Source organism: Phyllobates terribilis, unplaced genomic scaffold (genome assembly GCF_046119375.1).
Source record: "Phyllobates terribilis strain yellow unplaced genomic scaffold, ASM4611937v1 Scaffold_12__6_contigs__length_324123572, whole genome shotgun sequence".
Classification (NCBI taxonomy): domain Eukaryota; kingdom Metazoa; phylum Chordata; class Amphibia; order Anura; family Dendrobatidae; genus Phyllobates; species Phyllobates terribilis.
Window position 1 is genome coordinate 77,005,376 of NW_027362772.1, and position 20,016 is coordinate 77,025,391.

The following is a 20,016-nucleotide window of genomic DNA, read 5'->3' on the forward strand; positions in this document are numbered from 1 at the left end:
GGGCTTCTAGCAGCGTGTGGGACTTGTTCTATTAGTCCATCTATACTGTCCTCCATCAGGTTGCAAATTAAAAATAATTTTTTTCTGCATCTAGCTCTGAAAAAATATTTGGGCTTCTAGCAGTGTGTGGGACTTGGTCTATTAGTCCATCTATACTGACCTCCATCAGGTTGCAAATTAAAAATAATTTTTTTCTGCATCTAGCTCTGAAAAAATATTTGGGCTTCTAGCGGTGTGTGGGACTTGGTCTATTAGTCCATCTATACTGACCTCCATCAGGTTGCAAATTAAAAATAATTTTTTTCTGCATCTAACCCAGCCAATAGTTTTGGCCTAATACCACAGTTTGGCCACTCAGCTCTGCTCGGTTACCATCCATTGTTTTTTTGTGCAAACAACTCCAGAGTTGTGAATTAGTTAACCACCAAAATGAGTGGAAAAAGGCCTGCTGCTGGTGGAAAGGGGAATAGGCGTGTTGGGAAGGGGAAAAAAGGTTGTGTCCGTGGGGTAGGTGCAGAAGAAAGACCATCTTCCAGCCAAACTAAAATGTCTATTTCTTTTAGCGGACAATGTGATAAGATCCCTTTCTTACAGCCACGCCAATCGCTACAAATTCCAGATGAGGCACAAAAACAGCAGGTGCTTCAACGGATATCAAGTGCTCCTTTAAGTGGGCTCTCCTCCACATCAACTTCAACATCACAAATACTCCAGTCCTCAAAGGTGTCACCCAAATCGCACTTGCTTCCTCACAGCTCCCAAATCTCCAGCTGCCCGTCTGAGTATGAGGTAGAACAGATGGTTGAGTCTGCAGAGCTGTTTACTCATACTATAGCCTGGGAATCAGAGGTCGACTCCAGCGCTTCTGTGAAACCAGACGAGGAAATGATCTGCACTGATGCCCAGAATCTTTATGAGTCGGATCCAGGACCAGACGCAGAAGGTTCTGACTATAATGTAGACCCTCATTCCCAAACTGTAACTCCTGTTGGTGGAGACAATGAGGAAGACGATGATAAGACTCAAATACCTGATTGGAGCGACAACTTTAGTTTTTTGTCAGGGCAGGAACAGGTTGGCTCTGAGGACGACGGGTGTGATAACGCACAGGGTGATGATGATGAGGTCGGAGATCCCACTTACTGTCAACCCACAGTCAGCCAAGAGATGAGGTCAGCAGAGGAGGTGGAGGAAGATGCTAGTGACGACGAGGTCAGGTTGCGCCTTCCTGGACAGAGACGTAGTACTGGAAGCACGTCAACAACTGCATCCTCAAACACAACTCTGCCTCTCACCACAAGTCGTGGTGGCTCTTCAGGTCGCATGGGTGCTAAGCCTTGCATAGCCTGGGCATTTTTTCAGATCGATAAAGATGACCCAACTCGTGTTATCTGTAACATTTGTCAGCAAAAGCTAAGTAGAGGCCAAAAAATACATAGTTTGAGTACTTCATGCATGAACCGGCACATGGACATGAAGCATAAGTTGCAGTGGGAAGCTCAGTGTGCTACAATGCGGTCTAGCCGGCCGGGCCAACCACCGTCTGCCATATCTTGTGCATCCGCGGCCTCTTCATCCTCTGTGACTGGGGGGACAGCAGTCACACCTGTTTTGGGGCGCAGACCTGCCACCTCTTTACCCGCAACAGCCAGCGTGATTGGCAGGTCATCATTTTCTTTGGAGGTGGTAACACCAGCTGGTCTTGAGCGCTGTCCGACATCGATAGCACCACCTTTGGATCAAGGCAACCTAACATGTCCGCCTGCATCTTCCTCACAGACCGTCAGTTTGCCGGGGACACCCTTATCAACCCCGTCTAAGCACAATAGCCAGCCCTCGGTCCCTCAGATGTGGACAAGTAAAAGACCATTTCCTCCTAGCCATGAGAAAGCTAAGAGGTTGAATTTCACCATCTGCAAGCTCTTGGCTACAGAAATGCTGCCTTTCCGCCTGGTGGACACAGAGGATTTTCGAGACCTTATGTCCGTCGCAGTGCCCCAGTACCAGATGCCCAGTCGGCACTACTTCTCAAAGAAAGGTGTGCCTGTGCTCCACCAGCATGTCGCACACAACATCACCGCTTCTTTGAGAAACTCTGTGTGTGACAGGGTGCATTTCACCACAGACACTTGGACGAGTAGGCATGGACAGGGGCGTTACATGTCGCTGACTGGGCACTGGGTAACTATGGTGACAGCAGGACAAGGGGCTGCTATCCAAGTCTTGCCGTCCCCACGAGTTGTGCGTCAATCCTCTTTATGTCATTTTTCCTCCACTGCTTCTGCCTCCTCAACCTCCTCTCGGTCTTCCACCTGCACTCAAAGCCTGTCTGGTCATGCCACAAGCTTTCTAACTGCGCAGAAGGGATCCTGCACACCTCCTTACTATGCTGGCAGTAGGGCTCAACGTCATCAGGCGGTTTTTACATTGAAATGTCTGGGAAATGTGAGTCACACAGCTGAGGAGTTGTGGTCAGCTCTGGAGAACCAATTTCATGAATGGTTGTCTCCACTGGACCTGAAACCAGGGAAGGCCGTGTGCGACAATGCTGCAAACCTGGGTGCGGCCCTTCGCCGGGGCAATGTCACACACGTGCCTTGTATGGCTCACGTGTTGAACCTGGTTGTCCAGCAATTTTTAGCCCACTATCCCAGACTAGATGGCCTTCTGCAGAGGGCACGGTCGCTGTGTGCTCACTTCCGTCGTTCGCATCCCGCAGCTCAGCGACTTACATCTCTACAGAAGTCGTTGGGCCTGCCACTTCACCGGCTAAAATGCGATGTGCCTACCCGGTGGAATTCAACTCTGCACATGTTGCAGCGACTGTGGCAGCACCGACAAGCCCTGGTGCAATACGTTCTGACGTATAGCCTGGGCCAACGAGATTCAGAGGTGGGGCAAATCACGCTGGAGGAGTGGTCTCAGATCAGGGACCTATGCACCCTTCTGCACAGTTTTGAAATGGCGACGAAGATGTTTAGTGCTGACGATGCCATTATCAGCATGACTATTCCGGTGATTTACATGCTGGAGCACATGTTAAACAGAATTCGGAGTCAGGTGGTGGCACAAGAGGAGGTGGAGGAAGTAGAGGAGGAGGAGTTGTATGCGGAAGGGCTAACATCTGCAAGGTCCAGACGGTCGGCAGCACCAAGGCGGCAGGCATGTGAGGGTGGGGGAGATGATTTTACCAGGGCGCATGGTAGCAGCCAAACTAGTGAGGAAGGTGCAGGAGCCCAGGAAGAAGTGGAGGACGAACTGATGGAAGACTCATCAGATGAGGGAGACCTTGATCACATTTCTGTTGTGCGAGGTTGGGGGGAGAGGACAGAGGAAGGAAGCATGATTGCTACCTCGCCACCAACACAACAGGGACTTGGTGCTCCTGGATGCGCAACACACATGAGTGCCTTCTTGCTGCACTACCTGCAACATGACCCTCGAATTGTGAGAATTAGAAATAATCCTGACTACTGGGTTGCCACACTGTTAGATCCCCGGTACAAAAGTAAATTTGCAGAAATTATTCCTGCCATAGAAAGGGATGCACGCATGCAGGAGTATCAGCAGAGACTGTTGCAGAATCTTACATGTGCTTTTCCACAAAATACCAGTGGTGCACGTAGTGAATCTCACAGTTCCAACTTGCCAACCGTGGGACCGTCAAGTGTTCAGCACTCAAACCATAACAGAACCACAGTATCTGCTGGTAACATCAATTTTGCGGAATCATTTCACCACTTTTTTAGCCCATCCTTTGCAAGGCCACAGGAGACAAGAAGTCTGACACATAGTCAACGCCTAGAGACGATGGTACAGGAGTATCTCCAAGTAAACATTGAAGCCACGACTGTGTCACTGGACCCTTGCTCTTTTTGGGCTTCCAATCTGGATAAATGGCCGGAGCTAGCCACTTACGCCTTGGAGATCTTGTCATGCCCCGCAGCCAGCGTTCTGTCTGAACGTGTGTTCAGCGCTGCTGGTGGTGTGCTGACAGATAAGCGCACGCGGCTCTCCACTGATAATGTAGACAGACTCACGTTCATAAAGATGAACAAATCATGGATCCGAAACGACTTTTCTACCCCTGTGTCATCCTGGGGAGAGTAAAAGCTTGATGATTGGTTAAAATCACCCTACCAACCGTTTTAAGCTTTCAAATTACTAATCATGTTTATCTGTATCTTGACTGGAAAATAATTTGGGCTTTGTAGCAGTGTGCAGCACTGATCCTATTAGGCCATCTATAATAAGCTTCACCAGATTTAAAATTAAAAATAATTTTTAGCTGCATCTAGCCCGGAAAATAATTTTGGGGCTCCGAGATGCGCAAGACACATAAGTGCCTTCTTGCTGCACTACCTGCAGCATGACCCTCATATTGTCAGAATTCGAAGTAATCATGACTACTGGGTTGCCACACTCTTAGATCCCCCAAACTTTTCGATCAACCTTTTCATTTTAATAAAGACCAAAAAAATGGTCATTTTTGAAATTATAAGCATTAGCAGGTTGTTAGAAACTGAAATCAAACAGTTTTCAACTCAAAACTTTATTCTAGGTGATGTTACATTTTCACATAGGACCCCTTGTTCGAAAGGGGCTTCTGAACTCTCTCGTCCATTGAATTTGTCAGGTTTTGGATGGTTTCTGCTTCAATTGTTTTGCATGAGGACAGAATACCCTCCCAGAGCTGTTGCTTAGATGTGAACTGCCTCCCGCCATCATAGACACTCCTTTTAATGATGCTCCAAAGGTTCTGAATGGGGTAGAGGTCAGGGGAGCATGGGGGTCACACCATAAGTTTGTCCCCTTTTATGCCCATATCAGCCAGAGATGCAGATGTTTTATGTGCAGCATGAGATGGTGCATTATCATGCAGAAAAATGATCTTGCTGTGAAATACACGGTTCTTCTTCTTGAACCATGGCAGGAAGTGCTGTTTGAGAAAATCCACATACATTATGGAGTTCATCTTTACCCCTTCAGGGATCCTAAAGGGGCCGACAATCTCTCTCCCCATGATTCCAGCCCAAAACATTACTCCACCTCCTCCTTGTTGGCGCTGTAGCCGTGTTTGCGCGGGGTGTCCATCAACCAGCCATCCTCCACTCCATTCATCTGGACCATCGAGCGCTGCACGGCACTCATCCGTGAACAAAACAGTTTTGAAATCAGTCTTCATGTAATGTTTGGCCCACTGGAGCCGTTTCTGCTTGTGTGAAGTGGATAGAGGAGGTCGACAGGATGGCATATGCACAGCTGCAAACCTCTGAAGGACCCTGCATCTTGTTGTTCGGGGGACGTTGGAGGCACAAGCAGCTTCAAAAACTTGTCTGCTGCTATGACAAGGCTTTTTTGCCGCTGCTGTTTCAACCTGACGTAATTGCCTGTAGGAAAGAGTCCTCAATTTGCCCTTATCAGCACGCACACGTGTGTACTGTGAATCAGCTACATACTTCTTGATTGCCAAGACACTTCATCCTGATCATCGCACAATGTTGATTGTAGTCATGCCTTGACCTAAACACTCCACAATTTGTTGCTTCTCAGCAGCCGACACATCCTTTTTCTTTCCCATTTTGGCAGAAAATGTAGGCTGCTTAATAATGTGAGAGAGCCTTCTTAAGTAGTCTTGCCTTTCATTGGACACACCTGCCAAACTAATTAGCACTGGTGTCTGCAATTGCTTACAGTGATATAAAGAGCCCTGACACACATCACCATCAATCAGTTTAACTGACAAACAAACAAATTCTTCCCTTATCACTCCTAAACACTTTTTGCATAATAATTTGGAACGCGGTGTACATGTGCTTTTCCACAAAACACCAGTGGTTCACGTAGTGAATCTTACAGTTCTAACTTGCCAACCGTGGTCTGTATGGAATTGTTCAATAAAGGGCCCAAAATTAAGATAACATAGATGGGAGAGGTCTCTATGAATAGGAATTCCTAAGTATTTGATACCCTGTGAGGGCCAGGCAAAGGGAAAGTTGGACTGGATGGAATCCTATATGGATTTAGGGAGGGAGACATCGAGGGCCTCAGACTTCGCTGCATTGATTTTAAAATTTTACCATGTAACAAAGTGATCTATTTCAGCCATAACAGCAGGGATGGATATATGTGATTGAGTGATATATACTAGGACATCATCAGCAAATAGAGAGCACTTGTACTCGGTGCCTCCCACCTCAATCCACCTAATATTGGGGTTATGGCGAATTGATGAGAGCAGGTGCTCCGTCACTAGGATGTATAAGAGAGGGGACAGAGGACATCCCTGCCTTGTCCCATTGGTGATTGTGAAAGGTGATGAAAATGTTCTGACGCACCCCCTGGGCCTTGGGACACCCGGAGCCGGACCCTTTTTGGTGGATGCTGGTGGTTGTAGTCTTCGTGGCGGCGATCCGGTTCCGTGGATCAGGGCGGTCAAACCAGTGGCGGAACTATTTATGTGGTTTTGATGTTTAAATGTCTGACTACGCCACCCGTGGATTGCGGTCAGAGTGAACCGCCGCTACAGGGCAGACCGCTAAGGCTGGTGTTGTGGGTGCAGCAGAGCGTAGCATAACTCCCCACGGGAGGAGTATAGCCTCAGGGCAGTGTATGCGGAGGATGGGGGTGATGGTGCAGGGCAGCAGCAGTAACGACACGGAGTCAGTGATGCAGTTCAGGGCCTTTACTCACAGTTCTTATTATCCAGACCACGTCTGCAGGTAACGGCTGCCCACGTCGTACTGTGCTCACCAGGTGAGGGGCTCAGACAACTCCCAGATAACTTTGGAGCGCTTCACAGGACCCCCTTTGTGTGTCCTTTGTCTGGCCTTTCTTACCAACACTTCTGTCCGGCTGCCTCGGGCCTCCTCTTGGTAAACTTGGCGCCAGTTTCCCTGACCCTATGTGGTGCCTTCCTAGCGGGTGGAGCAAGGGGCTGCGCCACATAAAATGTCAGAGCCTCCGGTTTCTAGCTGAGGGTCGTTTCCTGCCTCCACTAGTTCGGGGACCGGTCTCCCCCTTTGGCCTGACCCCTCCACGCAGGTGGATTCGGGCGTGCGGTGGCGACTCGCCCGTCTGCACCCCTGGGATCCCTTCATTCCTCGCTCCTGGAGCCTTCTCCGCTCCTCTTCCTTCCTTCTCCCTCTTGCAGGCCTGGGCCTCTGTTACTAGGCCCGCCTCCGGAGCAGAGCTCATGCAGAGCCCCTGCTCCCTGCCACTTCTGCTCAGACTTCTCTGCACTGAACTAAGATGGTGCCCACCTTTTATACTCCCTTCTCAATGCACCCATCAACTGCTTCCTCCCTGCTCCTGCACTGCAGGGTTCCCCTTCCTCAGTGTTCCCTCCCCCCACTCCAGCCAGGGACAGGGACTGTCGTGCCCATCTCAGGGGCATATTGGTCGCCCTGCCCCACGGCAATGTGGTGTAATGCATGCAGGTGTCGGGTCCTGATCCACACTCCATCCTTATCTGAGAGTGAGATATCACACCTCTGGGTGAGGTGCAATACGTCTGTAGCAACCGAGCCCTCGGTGCTACAGTTCCATTCATCTTCAGCCTAGGTGACGTATTGTGATACAGGGCCGTGATTTTGGCTGTAAAAGGGTCCCCTAGACCCCTACCCCAAGCTTTTTAAGAGAATCATATATGGCGTGCCAGGAGACTCTATGGAATGCTTTCTCAGCATCCAACGAGAGTATCTACTTACAAATTTTTAACTGCATCTAGCCCAGGAAATACTTTGTGCCTAGTAGCAGTGTCTGCTAGTCAGCGGATTATCCCGGCTGTTAAGCAAGCTACACCACCTGTAGTTTGGACACTTAATTTTTTCAAAGGAAATGCTTCGGGACCACGGGATACTTAGTGAAGAGCATCAGGAGGCACCCCAAGGCATAGGGGCTGGGACTGGCACTAGGATGCCTTGCGGTGGACAGCCGAGCTCGATCCTTATAAAAGCTTTTTAACTGCAGCAGCTTTAGTGGACGCTACTGGAGCTGGAATTACGCGGCTGCTGGCATGAGACTTGCCCTCCAATAGATCCTTGTAAATGGATTTAAAGTGTATTCATTTAAATTAGAGGGACAATTTAAATTAAAAAGCTTAGAGCTGCCTCCACCACAGGGGGGCTCTCTCGACCCACCAGCGGACAGGCACCAGCATTGGGAGAGGGGGGCTGGCCGTCAGGGTTCACCGCGGCTCTGGCACAAACCCGGCGACACGGAGGTGGCACGGGCAGGAGCGGACTGGCCGTCTCGGCTTCTCACTTTTTGGATTTTAGAAGGGCATGACATGCCTATATCTGTGTCTCCCCCTCCTTTTACTCCTCCACCTCTTTTCTTTTCGCATGACTATATGTACTTGTCACTTTTCCATGTGTTAGTTGTGTCTTCTGAGCAGTTTGTCAGCTTTTGGACACCTTTGAAGGTGTTTTCTATGTGTTTCTATGTGTTTTTGTTTGCCTGCCATTGGTTTTAACGGTGTTCGAAGGTGTTCGACGAACAGTTCGACGAACAGTTCGGCGAACACACAGGTGTTCGACGAACCGAACCGAACTCGAACACTACGGGGGTGGCTCAACACTAGTCCTCAGCACCTATGGTTCTGCTCTACTCTGCTCTGCTTGTCTTACGCGCCTGCGGTTCTGCTCTGCTTGTCCTCAGTGCCTGCAGTTCTGCTCTGCTCTGCTCCGCTTGTTCTCCGCGCCTGCGGTTCTGATCTACTCTGCTTCGCTTGTCCTCCGCGCCTGCGGTTCTGCTCTGCTCCGCTTGTCCTCTGCGCCTGTGGCTCTGCTCTGCTCCGCTTGTCCTCTGCGCCTGTGGTTCTGCTCTGCTCTGCTCCGCTTGTCCTCCGCGCATGCGGCTCTGTTCTGCTTGTCCTCTGCGCCTGCAGCTCTGCTCTGCTTGTCCATCGCACCTGCGGCTCTGTTCCTGTATCTCAGTCTGTACTGGTCCCTATCCAGCCTGCATATCAGCCTTTCTGCATACCTGCCATGCCTGCCAGTACCCGCCTGTCTGCATACCAGCCGTGCCTGCCAGTACCCACCTGTCTGCATACCAGCCGTGCCTGCCAGTACCCACCTGTCTGCATACCAGCCATGCCTGCCAGTACCCACCTGTCTGCATACCAGCCGTGCCTTCCAGTACCCACCTGTTTGCATACCAGCCTAACCTGCCCGTTCCTGCATTCCCCGGTGTGGGTCAACAGCTGTGACCGGGGTCTGACCGGGAGTAGCACCTGTGCCACCTCCCCTGTCACTCTTCGCGTCCACGGAGTCGATTAAGCCGCCGTGTGTTCGTGGTTGGATCTGGCGAGGCCCCTAGTCACGCCCCTCCAGGCACTCCTCGGTTCGTGGCCCAGTGGGACCACTAACAATGCTTACGCCAGTCAGTCCAGGCGTGAGCATAACAGTTTGCTCAGGCCATGGTCCCTGTTTAGCCCCACGGCCCTTCGCTCTCGGAGACATTTGAATCCTTGTCTGGCGAATACGTGCACCAAGGAAAAAATTTTCTCAAGCTGAGGTCCAGGAGATTTACGCACCAGCCCAAATGGAGCTATCAGCACTCGTTCCTGCGGATCCACCACGGTACTATGGGGATCCAAAACAAAGCTGTGCGTTTGTGGAGCAATGCATGCTGCATTTCAAATTCTATGCTCACTACTTTCCCACAGATCGGGTTAAAGTAGCATTTCTGATGTACTACCTAGCGGGTGATGCCTTGAATTGGATCACCACCCTTTTCGGAAGCATGGGATCCTATTGTCTCTGACCTGCAGGCCTTCCTGGTGGCTTCCTAATGGTCTTCGATGACCCTAACCCTGAAGCTTCTGCTAAAGCTTCCCTTCCCAATATCCTGGAGCAGTCCCGATGGGTGATGCGTGTAGGTAGCCCACCAGTTCCCCAGCCTGAAGAGCCTGCTGCCCACGCAGAATCCACACAGGATGACAATGCTCTGCAGAATACTTCTCTTCCCAACCTCAAGAGGCAGTCCAGACGTGCAAGGCGAAGAGGTAAACCATCACATCAGGTTTTGTCCTCCCAAAGACTTCCTGTTCCCCAGCCTGTAGAGGTTGCTATCCGCACAGAATCCATGAAGGTTGACCATGTTCGTCAGGCAAAGTAGAGGCCGGAACTCAGTCACAAAATCGGATTGCGGACCCGCTGCGGTTGTTTGGGTCACCCTGACGGTCTTTGTCCAGCAAAGGTTGGAGAGTCCCAAGACATTAGGCCTGTAGGAGAGGCTGCCCTTGGCGTTAATGTTTCTACTCCACAGATGACCATGACTGTCTCCGTGGCAAGTGAAAGCCTCAGATTAACCGGAAGTTTCGGGCTTAAAGCCTTGAAGATTCGGTGTCTGATTCCCATCCAACAACTCCAGAATCCAGTTTGGGCATTGTCAGCGGAAGGATGAGCCCTACTCAGAAACAGTCAAAATATGTCTGTACAAATTAAGCTCCAGATTGGAGCATTACACATGAAGAAGTCCTCTGCGCCTGCAGTTCTGCTCTGCTCTGCTCCACTTGTCCTCCGCGCCTGCGGTTCTGCTCTGCTTGTCCACCGCACCTGCGGCTCGGTTCCTGTATCCTAGTCTGTACTGGTCCCTATCCAGCCTGCTTTCCTACCTGCCAGTATCGGCCTGTCTGCATGCCTGCCATGCCTGCCAGTACCCGCCTGTCTGCATACCAGCCGTAACTGCAAGTACCCACCTGTCTGCATACTAGCCATGCCTGCCAGTACCCACCTGTCTGCATAGCAGCCATGCCTGCCAGTACCAACCTGTCTGCATACCACCCTAACTGCCCGTCCCTGCACTCCCCGGTGTGGGTCAACAGCTCTGACCGGGGTCTGAACTGGAGTAGCACCTGGGCCAACTCCCATGTCCCTCCTCGGACCACAGAGTAGATTAAGCCGCCGTGTGTTCGTGGTCGGATCTGGAAAGGCCCCTAGTCACGCCCCTCCATGCACTCCTCGGTTCGTGGCCCAGTGGGACCACTAACCACGCTTACGCCAGACAGTCCGGGCGTGAGCGCAACACCTCACATGACTCTGTCGGCCGAAATATGGAAAAATTATAGCTCTCAAAATATGGCGATGCAAAAACTAGTCTTTTCAAAAAAAAGTCTTTTTTAGTGTGTGACAGCTGTCAATCATAAAAACCAGATATGAATCTGGTATCACTGTAATTGCACCAACCCGAAGAATAAAGTCATCTAATCACTTATACTGCACGAGGAACGGTGTAAAAAGCAAACTCAACGGTTAGGGTTGGGCTAGGGTTAAGGTTGGACTAGGGTTAGGTTTGAGCTAGGATTGAGCTAGGGTTAGGGTTGGGTTATGGTTGGGCTAGGGTTAGGGTTGGGGAGGGTTAGGCTTGAGCGAGGGTTAGGGTTGGGCTAGGGTTGAGCTAGGGTTAGGGTTGGGCGAGGGTTAGGGTTGGGCTAGGCTTAGGGTTGGGCTAGGGTTAAGGTTCGGCTAGGGTTAGGGTTGAGCTAGGGTTACGGTTGGGCTAGGGTTAGAGTTGGGTGAGGGTTAGGGTTGGGCTAAGCTTAGGGTTGGGCTAGGGTTAAGGTTGGGCTAAGGTTAGGGTTGAGCTAGGGTTAGGGCTGGATTAGGGTTAGGGTTGGGCTAGGGTTATGGTTGGTCTAGGGTTAGTGTTGGGCTAGGGTTAGGGTTCAGCTAGGTTTAGGGTTGGGCAAGGGTTAGGGTTGGGCTAGGGTTAGGGTTGGGCTAGGGTTAGGATTGGGCTAGGGTTAGGGTTGAGCTATGGTTAGGGTTGAGCTTGGGTAAGGGTTGGGCTAGGGTTAGGTCTGGGCTAGGGTTAGGGTTGGGCTAGGGTTAGGGTTGGGTTAGGGTTGGGGTTGGGGTTGTATTAGGGTTGGGGTTGTATTAGGGTTGGGGTTAGGCCTGTGTTGGGGTTGGGATTTTTTCAGAAGTAAAGAAAAAAAATGACAACGATATGGCGACTGGTGTTGAGCGCAAGTGCTCGCTACTTGAGTTTGCATCGGGTGCTTGGGTATGCACCGAGTATAGCGGGTGCTCGAGTGGCATGCTCGAGTCTCCGCCCCATATGTTTTACAGCCAAAAAAACCTTGTGGGGATTGCCTGCCATGCACGAGCGATCCCCGCATGGTTTTTTTTGGGTGTCCAATAACCGTGAAACATGCGGGCGGGGATTCGAGCATGTCACTTGAGCACCCGCCATACTTGTTGCATACCTGAGTACCCAATATAAACTCAAGTAGTGAGCACTTGCACTCAAGACTAATGACAACTTATTCCATATGATGATCTAATATTATCAAATTCTGTGTCGTACCTCTGGGTTCAAAATGTTCACTATACCCCTTGATAACATCCTTGATGGGTTTAGTTTCCAAAATGGTGTCACTTGTGGGGGGTTTCCACAGTTTAGGCACATCAGAGGCTCTCCAAATACAACACGGCGTCCGCTAATTATTCAAGCAAATTTTATATTCAAAAAGTCAAATGGTTCTCCTTTCCTTCCAAAACCTGCCGTGCGCCCAAACAGTGGTTTTCCCCCACATATGGGGTATCAGCGTGCTCAGGAAGAATTGCCCAACAAATTTTTGGATTCATTTTTTAATGATACACCTGCAAAAATAAAAAAAATTGGGGTTTAAAGTGACATTTTTGTGAAAAAAAATAAATCTTCATTTTTTTCTACCACATTCCAAAAATTCCTGTGAAGCACCTGAAGGGTTAATAAACTTCATGAATTTAGTTTTGAGCACCTTGAGGGGTGCAGTTTTTAGAATGGTGTCACTTTTGGGTATTTTCTGTTACAAAGGCCCCTCAAAGTCACTTCAAATGTGATGTGGTCCCTAAAAAAATGGTTTTGTAAATTTTGTTGTAAAAATGAGAAATCACTGGTCAATTTTTAACCCTTATAGTTCCGTACCCCAAAAAAATGTTGGTTCCAAAATTGTGTTGATGTAAAGTAGACATGTGGGAAATGTTATTTATTAACTATTTTGTGTAACATATCTCTCTGATTTAAGGGCATGGAAATTCAAATTTTGAAAATTGTGAAATTTTCAAAATTTTCTTCAAAGTTCCATTTTTTTCACAAATAAATGCAAGTGATATCGAATAAATTTTACTACTATCATGAAGTACAATATGTCACGAAAAAAGAATCTCAGAATCAGCGGGATCCGTTGAACGCGTTCCAGAGTAATTACCTCATAAAGTGGCAGTGGTCAGAATTGTAAAAATTGGCCTGGTCATTAACGTGTAAAACACCCTCGGGGGTAAAGGGATTAACTCAACTCATCATGTTTGGAGGAAGAAGAAGAATGAGTACAACCCTAAGAACATCGTCCCAACCGTGAAGCATGGTAAGGGAAACATTATACTTTGGGGGTGCTTTTCTGCAAAGGGGACATGACGACTGCACCGTACTGAAGGGAAGATGGATGGGGTCATGTATCGTGAGATTTTGGCCAACAACCTCCTTCCCTGCAAAGAGGAGTAAACCAAAATTACTCCTGACATGTGCACAAACCTCATCATCAACTACAAAAAAACGTCTGACTGCTGGGCTTGCCAACAAGGATTTTGGCACCAAGTATTAAGTGTTGTTTGCCAGAGGAATCAAATACTTATTTCTCACTGCAAAATGCAAAAAAAAATATCTAATTTATACAATGTGATTTTCTTGATTTTTTTTTGAATATTCTACCTCTCAATGTTAAAACTAACCTATCCTTAAAATTATAGACTGTTCATGTCTTTGTCAGGGAGCAAACTTACAAAAACAGCAAGGGATAAAATACTTATTTCCCCCACTGTACATTTATTTATGTTTTTAACATATTCCAATTAAGAAATTTTTAGTCTTAAAAAAGGTTTTGTTCAACAGTGTTGGTTCTGATTATGCTTTTTGGCCCAAATTTTGGATTGAGGATATTGGTGTAGAACGGAATCTAGTAGAAATAAGTCCGAAAAGATGATTCACCCTTTAGTAGACATAAGTTCCGAAGGATGATTCACCCTCTAGTAGATGTAATTCCCGAAGCATAATTCACCATCTAGTAGAAGTAAGTCATGAAGGTTGATTCACCGTCTAGTAGAGGTAAGTCCCAAAGGATGATTGACCGTCTATTAAACGTAAGTTCCGAAGGATAATCCACCCTATAATAGACATAATTCCCAAAGGATGATTCACCCTCTAGTAGACATAATTACCGAAGGATGAGTCGCCCTCTAGTAGAAGTAAGTCCCGAAGGATGATTCAACCTCTATTAGAAGTAAGTCTCAAAGGATGATTGACCCTCTAGCAAACGTAAGTTCCTAAGAATAATCCACCCTATAGTAGATGTAATTCCCAAAGGATGATTCACCCACTGGTAGATGTAATTCCCGAAGGATGATTCAACCTCTAGTAGACGCAATACCCGAATACCCGAAGGATGATTCATCCTCTAATAGACGTAAGTTCTGAAGGATGATCCACCCTCTAGTAGACGTAAGTTCCGAATGATAATCCACCCTCTAGTAGACGTAATTCCCGAAGGATGATTCACCCTCTAGTAGTTGTAAGTCCCAAAGGATGATCCACCCTCTAGTAGACGTAAGTCTCGAAGGATGATTCACCCTCTAGTAGAAGTAAGTCCTGAAGGATGGTTCACCTTCTATCAGATTTAATTACCATAGTAGGTTGTATAAAGACAGCTTGTCCAGATTGAATTTATGCAACCGTATCTTGTAAAAAAAACTGCAACTTAATTCTCAACATTAAGATCCAATCCCAAAAATAGATGGACGTTATAGAAAACTCACCACCAGATGTCTTCAAATTTCCCCAGCCGGACACTAGGCACCAGCTTCCCTCAGTGGGACAGCTACTAGCAATGGGGATAGGTTGGACATATTGGTTAAACTGTGCCGGCTCGGCTAGTTTGACCATCATAAAATCATGATCTGTGTAATACTCGTTGTAGTGGAAGTACTGATAAGCCTTCTCCACCTGGATGTGCTGCTCACTGCCCTCTTCCTTTGTTGTATCATGTTCTCCAAGATGAGCAACTAAGGTCTTGGGTCTACAGAAAGAGTAAAAAGTCAAGTAAGATCAAGTTTTTACTTTTTTAAGAAACATTGCATTTTTCTGCAAAAATCACTATTTTTTATGGGTAAAACAAGTGAAAGTAACAACAAATTTGGTATCAATCCATTGGTAAAAACCTGAGCCATAAAGAGCATCATAAAAAACAAAGCCAGAGTTGATGTTTTTTGTTTTTTCAGCTTCCCAAGAAAAATAGGAGAAAGCCATATGTAACTCAAAATGGTGCCAAAAGAGTTGCACAACATGTTGTCCTGCAAAACACAAGACCTCAAACAGTTTGTCGACAGAAAAATAAACATGTTTTGGGTCTTGGAAATGCTCAAAATATTAGATAAAAGTTAATCAATTCGATGTATGTGACCCAAAATGGTCATATTAAAAAATACAATCTGCTCTCATTAGTCAGTGCCGAGGGAAAAATAGAAAAGATGAAAAACAAAATGGTTGCGATCAACACAAAAAATGATTGCATTCTTAAGGAGTAAAGAATGGAATATACTGAAAGAGGTTGTCCACTACTAGGACAACCTTTCTCATATCCCACGCTTGGCCCTGATAAAATAAAAAAGCTTATACTCATCTCCAGTGCCAGCTCCGTTCCAGCGGTGTTCCAATTGGTTGTTGTGACATGTAAGCCAGGCGCCCAGTCATTGCCGGTGTCACTGTCCCTGCATTATGTCGAATTGAACATGAAGAGGAAGTCCGGGCTGCAGCTGATCTCTGACTTCCTTTTCATGTTCAATTTGTCCAAAGGTGGGGACAGTGATGCCAGCGCTGATTGGGTACCTGGCTTACATGTCACAACAACCGCATGAGAGCTCCGGGACCTCAAGTGCCAACACCACTGGAACGGCACCAGCACGAGAAGTGAGTATAAACTTTTTTATTTTATCGGGGCCAAGCGTGGGGTACGAGAAGGGATCGTCCAAGTAGTGGACAACTTCTTAAAGCAATTTTCTTATACTGAATGAAAGGTTTTAACTATATGATCTACTGTATATCTCCAGAACGTACTGCTTGTAGCAATGAGCTGCAGAGATGATCCATCTTGCGGTGATTAGGGATCCTCCACACCAGCGTTTTCCACTGTAGGTGAAATAAACTTGCCATGGCTGAGAATGGCGAGGACACTCATATCCATTAATGATCTTATCGTCATCGTCCAGAGGAGCAGCCACTGAAAAAAAAATTGTTTTATGGTAAGTTCATACTTAGGACTCTTAAACATTGCCATATTGTGGCTTAATTTTGCACAGAGCCAAATTTGAGCATTTTGACATGGATTTTATTGGTAAGTCAAGAACCCTCATCTGGTCTAAAGCCTCATAATTCACTTTCCTTCTAGGTCAATGAAAGACAATTTACCAATTCACTGTGAGTTCAGATTACAGCTGCCTATTGAAGTCTATGTAGAGGAGAGAGATCATGTTGTTTCTTTTTTGTAAGTGTTGATCGCACCTAAGAGTTGGAATCACAGCTACACCGCTCAGTACTGCTGTGTAATATCTACCTTGCTGTTATTGCTGTTTCTAAACATGTGCTACATAGAGACAGGAGAGCAGTCTATGGAGAGGAGAAATAAGCGAGAGGCAGCGCCACAATGTGGTGCTGCTGCTGCTTTCTTGTGTTTTGCCTAACCCTGGATTCACAGCTATAATGCTCAGTATTGCTGTATACTTTCCACTATACTGCTTCTGCTTTTGAACAAATGCTAAATAAAGACAGGAGAGCAGGAAATACTCTTGTCTGTTTGTGCTGTGTATGGACGACATAGCAGCTAGTTTACACCCACTAGCTCAGAGTCAACTGAAAATTAGAGATAGAACCTGGAGAAGGGAAAACTGGTGAAAATGCAGTCATATAATGGTCATAAATATACATATCAGGACAGCTAAATCTAAAATGACAGATATGCTTTAAGAAAAGCATTCAGATATATATGGTTGTTACCTGCTACCCCCAGGAACATCAACACCCAGAGAGAACGCATATTGAGCTGATCTTAGCTCTGCCTTGATCTGATATAAAATATGGAGATCTATGGTTAGTTGGGTGATTCCTTTATAGGATCATTAGAACTCAACACCTTGTAACTTCACATGGCTCATCTCCAGACACCTGCAAGTTCCCATATTAACGCAAAACACCACATGGACCCATATCTTTAACCATGAAAACTGTTTGCACTTAGATTTGGCTCATTTAATCGTAATTACTATATTTAGGCTTGGAAGAGCCTCAAAGTAGAGAAAAAAACTGAAAATATAAAAAACACTCATACAGTCATAATTGTAAAGTACACAAATGGACCAAAAGAAATTTTCCAAAACTTAGGTTACTAAGCAGCGCTATACATACAGTGGGTGCGGAAAGTATTCAGACCCCTTTAAATTTTTCAATCTTTGTTTCATTGCAGCCATTTCGTAAATTCTAAAAAGTTATTTTTTTTCTCAATAAACTACACTCTGCACCCCATCTTGACTGAAAAAAAAACCCAGAAGTTGAGAAATTTATTAAAAAAGAAAAACTGAAATATCACATGGTCATAAGTATTCAAACCCTTTGCTCAGACACTCATATTTAAGTCACATGCTGTCCATTTCCTTGTGATCCTCCTTGAGATGGTTCTCCATAAACCTTAAGTGGAAGAAGTCTGGGACCACCAGAAATCTTCCTAGACCTGGTCGTCCAGCCAAACTGAGCAATCGTGGGAGAAGAGCCTTGGTGAGAGAAGTAAAGAAGAACCCCAAGATCACTGTGGTTGAGCTCCAGAGATGCAGTAGGGAGATGGGAGAAAGTTCAACAAAGTCAAATGTCACTGCAGCCCTCCACCAGTTGGGCCTTTATGGCAGAGTGGCCCGACGGAAGCTTCTCCTCAGTGTTAGACATATGAAAGCCTTCATAGAATTTGCTCAAAAACACATGAATGACTCACAGACTATGAGAAATAAGATTTTGTGGTCTGATGAGACGAAGATAGAACTTTTTGGTGACAATTCTAAGCGGTATGTGTGGAGAAAACCAGGCACTGCTCATCACCTGCCCAATACAATCCCAACAGTGAAACATGGTGGAGGCAGCATCATGCTATGGGGGTGTTTTTCAGCTGCAGGGACAGGACGACTGGTTGCAATTGAAGGAAACATGAATGCGGTCAAGTACAGAGATATCCCGGATGAAAACCTCTTCCAGAGTGCTCTGGACCTCAGACTTGGCCGAAGGTTCACCTTCCAACAAGACAATGACCCTAAACACACAGCTAAAATAACAAAGAAGTGGCTTCAGAACAACTCTGTGACCATTCTTGACTGGCCCAGCCAGAGCCCTGACCTAAACCTGATTGAGCATCTCTGGAGAGACCTGAAAATGGCTGTCAACCAATGTTCACCATCCAACCTGATGGAACTGGAGAGGATCTGCAAGGAAGAATGGCAGAGGATCCCCAAATCCAGGTGTGAAAAATTTGTTGCATCATTCCCAAGAAGACTCATGGCTGTACTAGCTCAAAAGGGTGCTTGTCCTCAATACTGAGCAAAGGGTCTGAATACTTATGCCCATGTGATATTCCAGTTTTTCTTTTTTAACAAATTTGGAAAAATTTCTACATTTCTGTTTTTTTCCAGTCAAGATGGGGTGCAGAGTGTACTTTAATGAGAAAAAAATAACTTTTTAGAATTTACCAAATGGCTGCAATGATACAAAGAGTGAAACATTTAAAGGGGTCTGAATACTTTCCGAACCCACTGTACAAACTGTCCCATCATTTAATCTAAATGAGCTCACTGACAGATTCTCAGTTGAAGGGAACTTGTCAGCAAGTTTTTTGCAATTTCATCTGATAGCAGCATAATGTAGGGGCAGAGATTCTGATACTATTGATGTGTCACTTGTTCAGCAGTATTCTGCAGTTTCAATACAATCAGTGTTTTATCAGCAGGAAATTATCACTGTAGGACTAGGTGTCACGTGCCAAGCAGTCCAGCTATTCTGTATAACCCCGCCCCCACCACTGGAATCTGCCAATCAGTGGTGTGGGCGGGGTTATATAGGACGCAGCATTCTGACCCCGGCTATATCTACAGCAGAGAAAACAGAGATTCTTTCACGACTGCTCCAATCAGTTCAGTAAATGACACTGTTTTGCACCTGTCTCGGATCTGGGTTTTGCTCTCCTCACTCCGGTCTGCTAAACTCTTTGGTGCTACATGCAGATGGCCAGGTGTTATATCATGTGATTGCCTACCTAGACCTATGTAAGGCCTACTAAGAAACACACCTGTGTCTTGGAATTAGGACTTTAAGGTTGTATGCCCAAGATGCGGATATAATGTGCTTCCGCGGCGGAATTTCCGCCGTGAAAACGCATTAAAGACGCGTTGAAAATGCTTGTTAAGTTGTCTGCCATGTTTCCCAATGATAATCCGCATGTGCTGTACACATGCTGCGGAAATTTCCACTGCGTATTATCATTGCAGGAAAGTCCGCAGCACAAACATTTCTTGTGCGTAATCACGGCAAAATCTCAGCCATTAAACTTGCATTGAGCCACATAACATTCGCATGTATACATGTATGCATGCGGATGTTATGCGGTTCAATGTGCGGATGGTACCCGGGTCTGGAGTAGAGGAAACTCTCTTTCAGACCCAGGTACCATTAGTAAAAAAAGAATTAAAACGTAAAAAATAAAAAATAAAAACATTATACTTACCTCTCCGGCAGCCCCCGGTCTCCTCTCCAGTGACATCCTCTGTCCTCGGCGTCCCACGGTGTTCTGAAAGGACCTGCGGTGATGTAATTTAGTCATGTGATGGTCACGCGACCGCTGACGTCAGCGGTCGTGTGTCACCCTGGCCAGGATGCCACAAGTGTAATAAAGCTGTGTCTGAGAGCAAGGGGGAGGTTCTCTAGTCAGGGGAACATTAGCATGCA

The 20,016-nt window shown here is 46.7% G+C and overlaps 1 protein-coding gene across 1 annotated transcript in view; it reads right to left on the reverse strand.

Annotated features, from left to right (window-relative positions):
- LOC141172133 (trypsin-3-like) overlaps window positions 1–17,144 on the reverse strand; it is a 33,207-nt gene extending 16,063 nt beyond the window's left edge. Inside the window, exons 1-3 of the mRNA XM_073656000.1 lie at window positions 17,035–17,144; window positions 16,099–16,261; window positions 14,802–15,061 (exon numbers count right to left, since the gene is read on the reverse strand). Of these exons, the coding sequence (XP_073512101.1) occupies window positions 14,802–15,061; window positions 16,099–16,261; window positions 17,035–17,074 (463 nt within the window). The 5' untranslated portion in view covers window positions 17,075–17,144. The remainder of the gene's footprint in view (window positions 1–14,801; window positions 15,062–16,098; window positions 16,262–17,034) is intronic.
- Window positions 17,145–20,016: the final 2,872 nt, after the last annotated feature.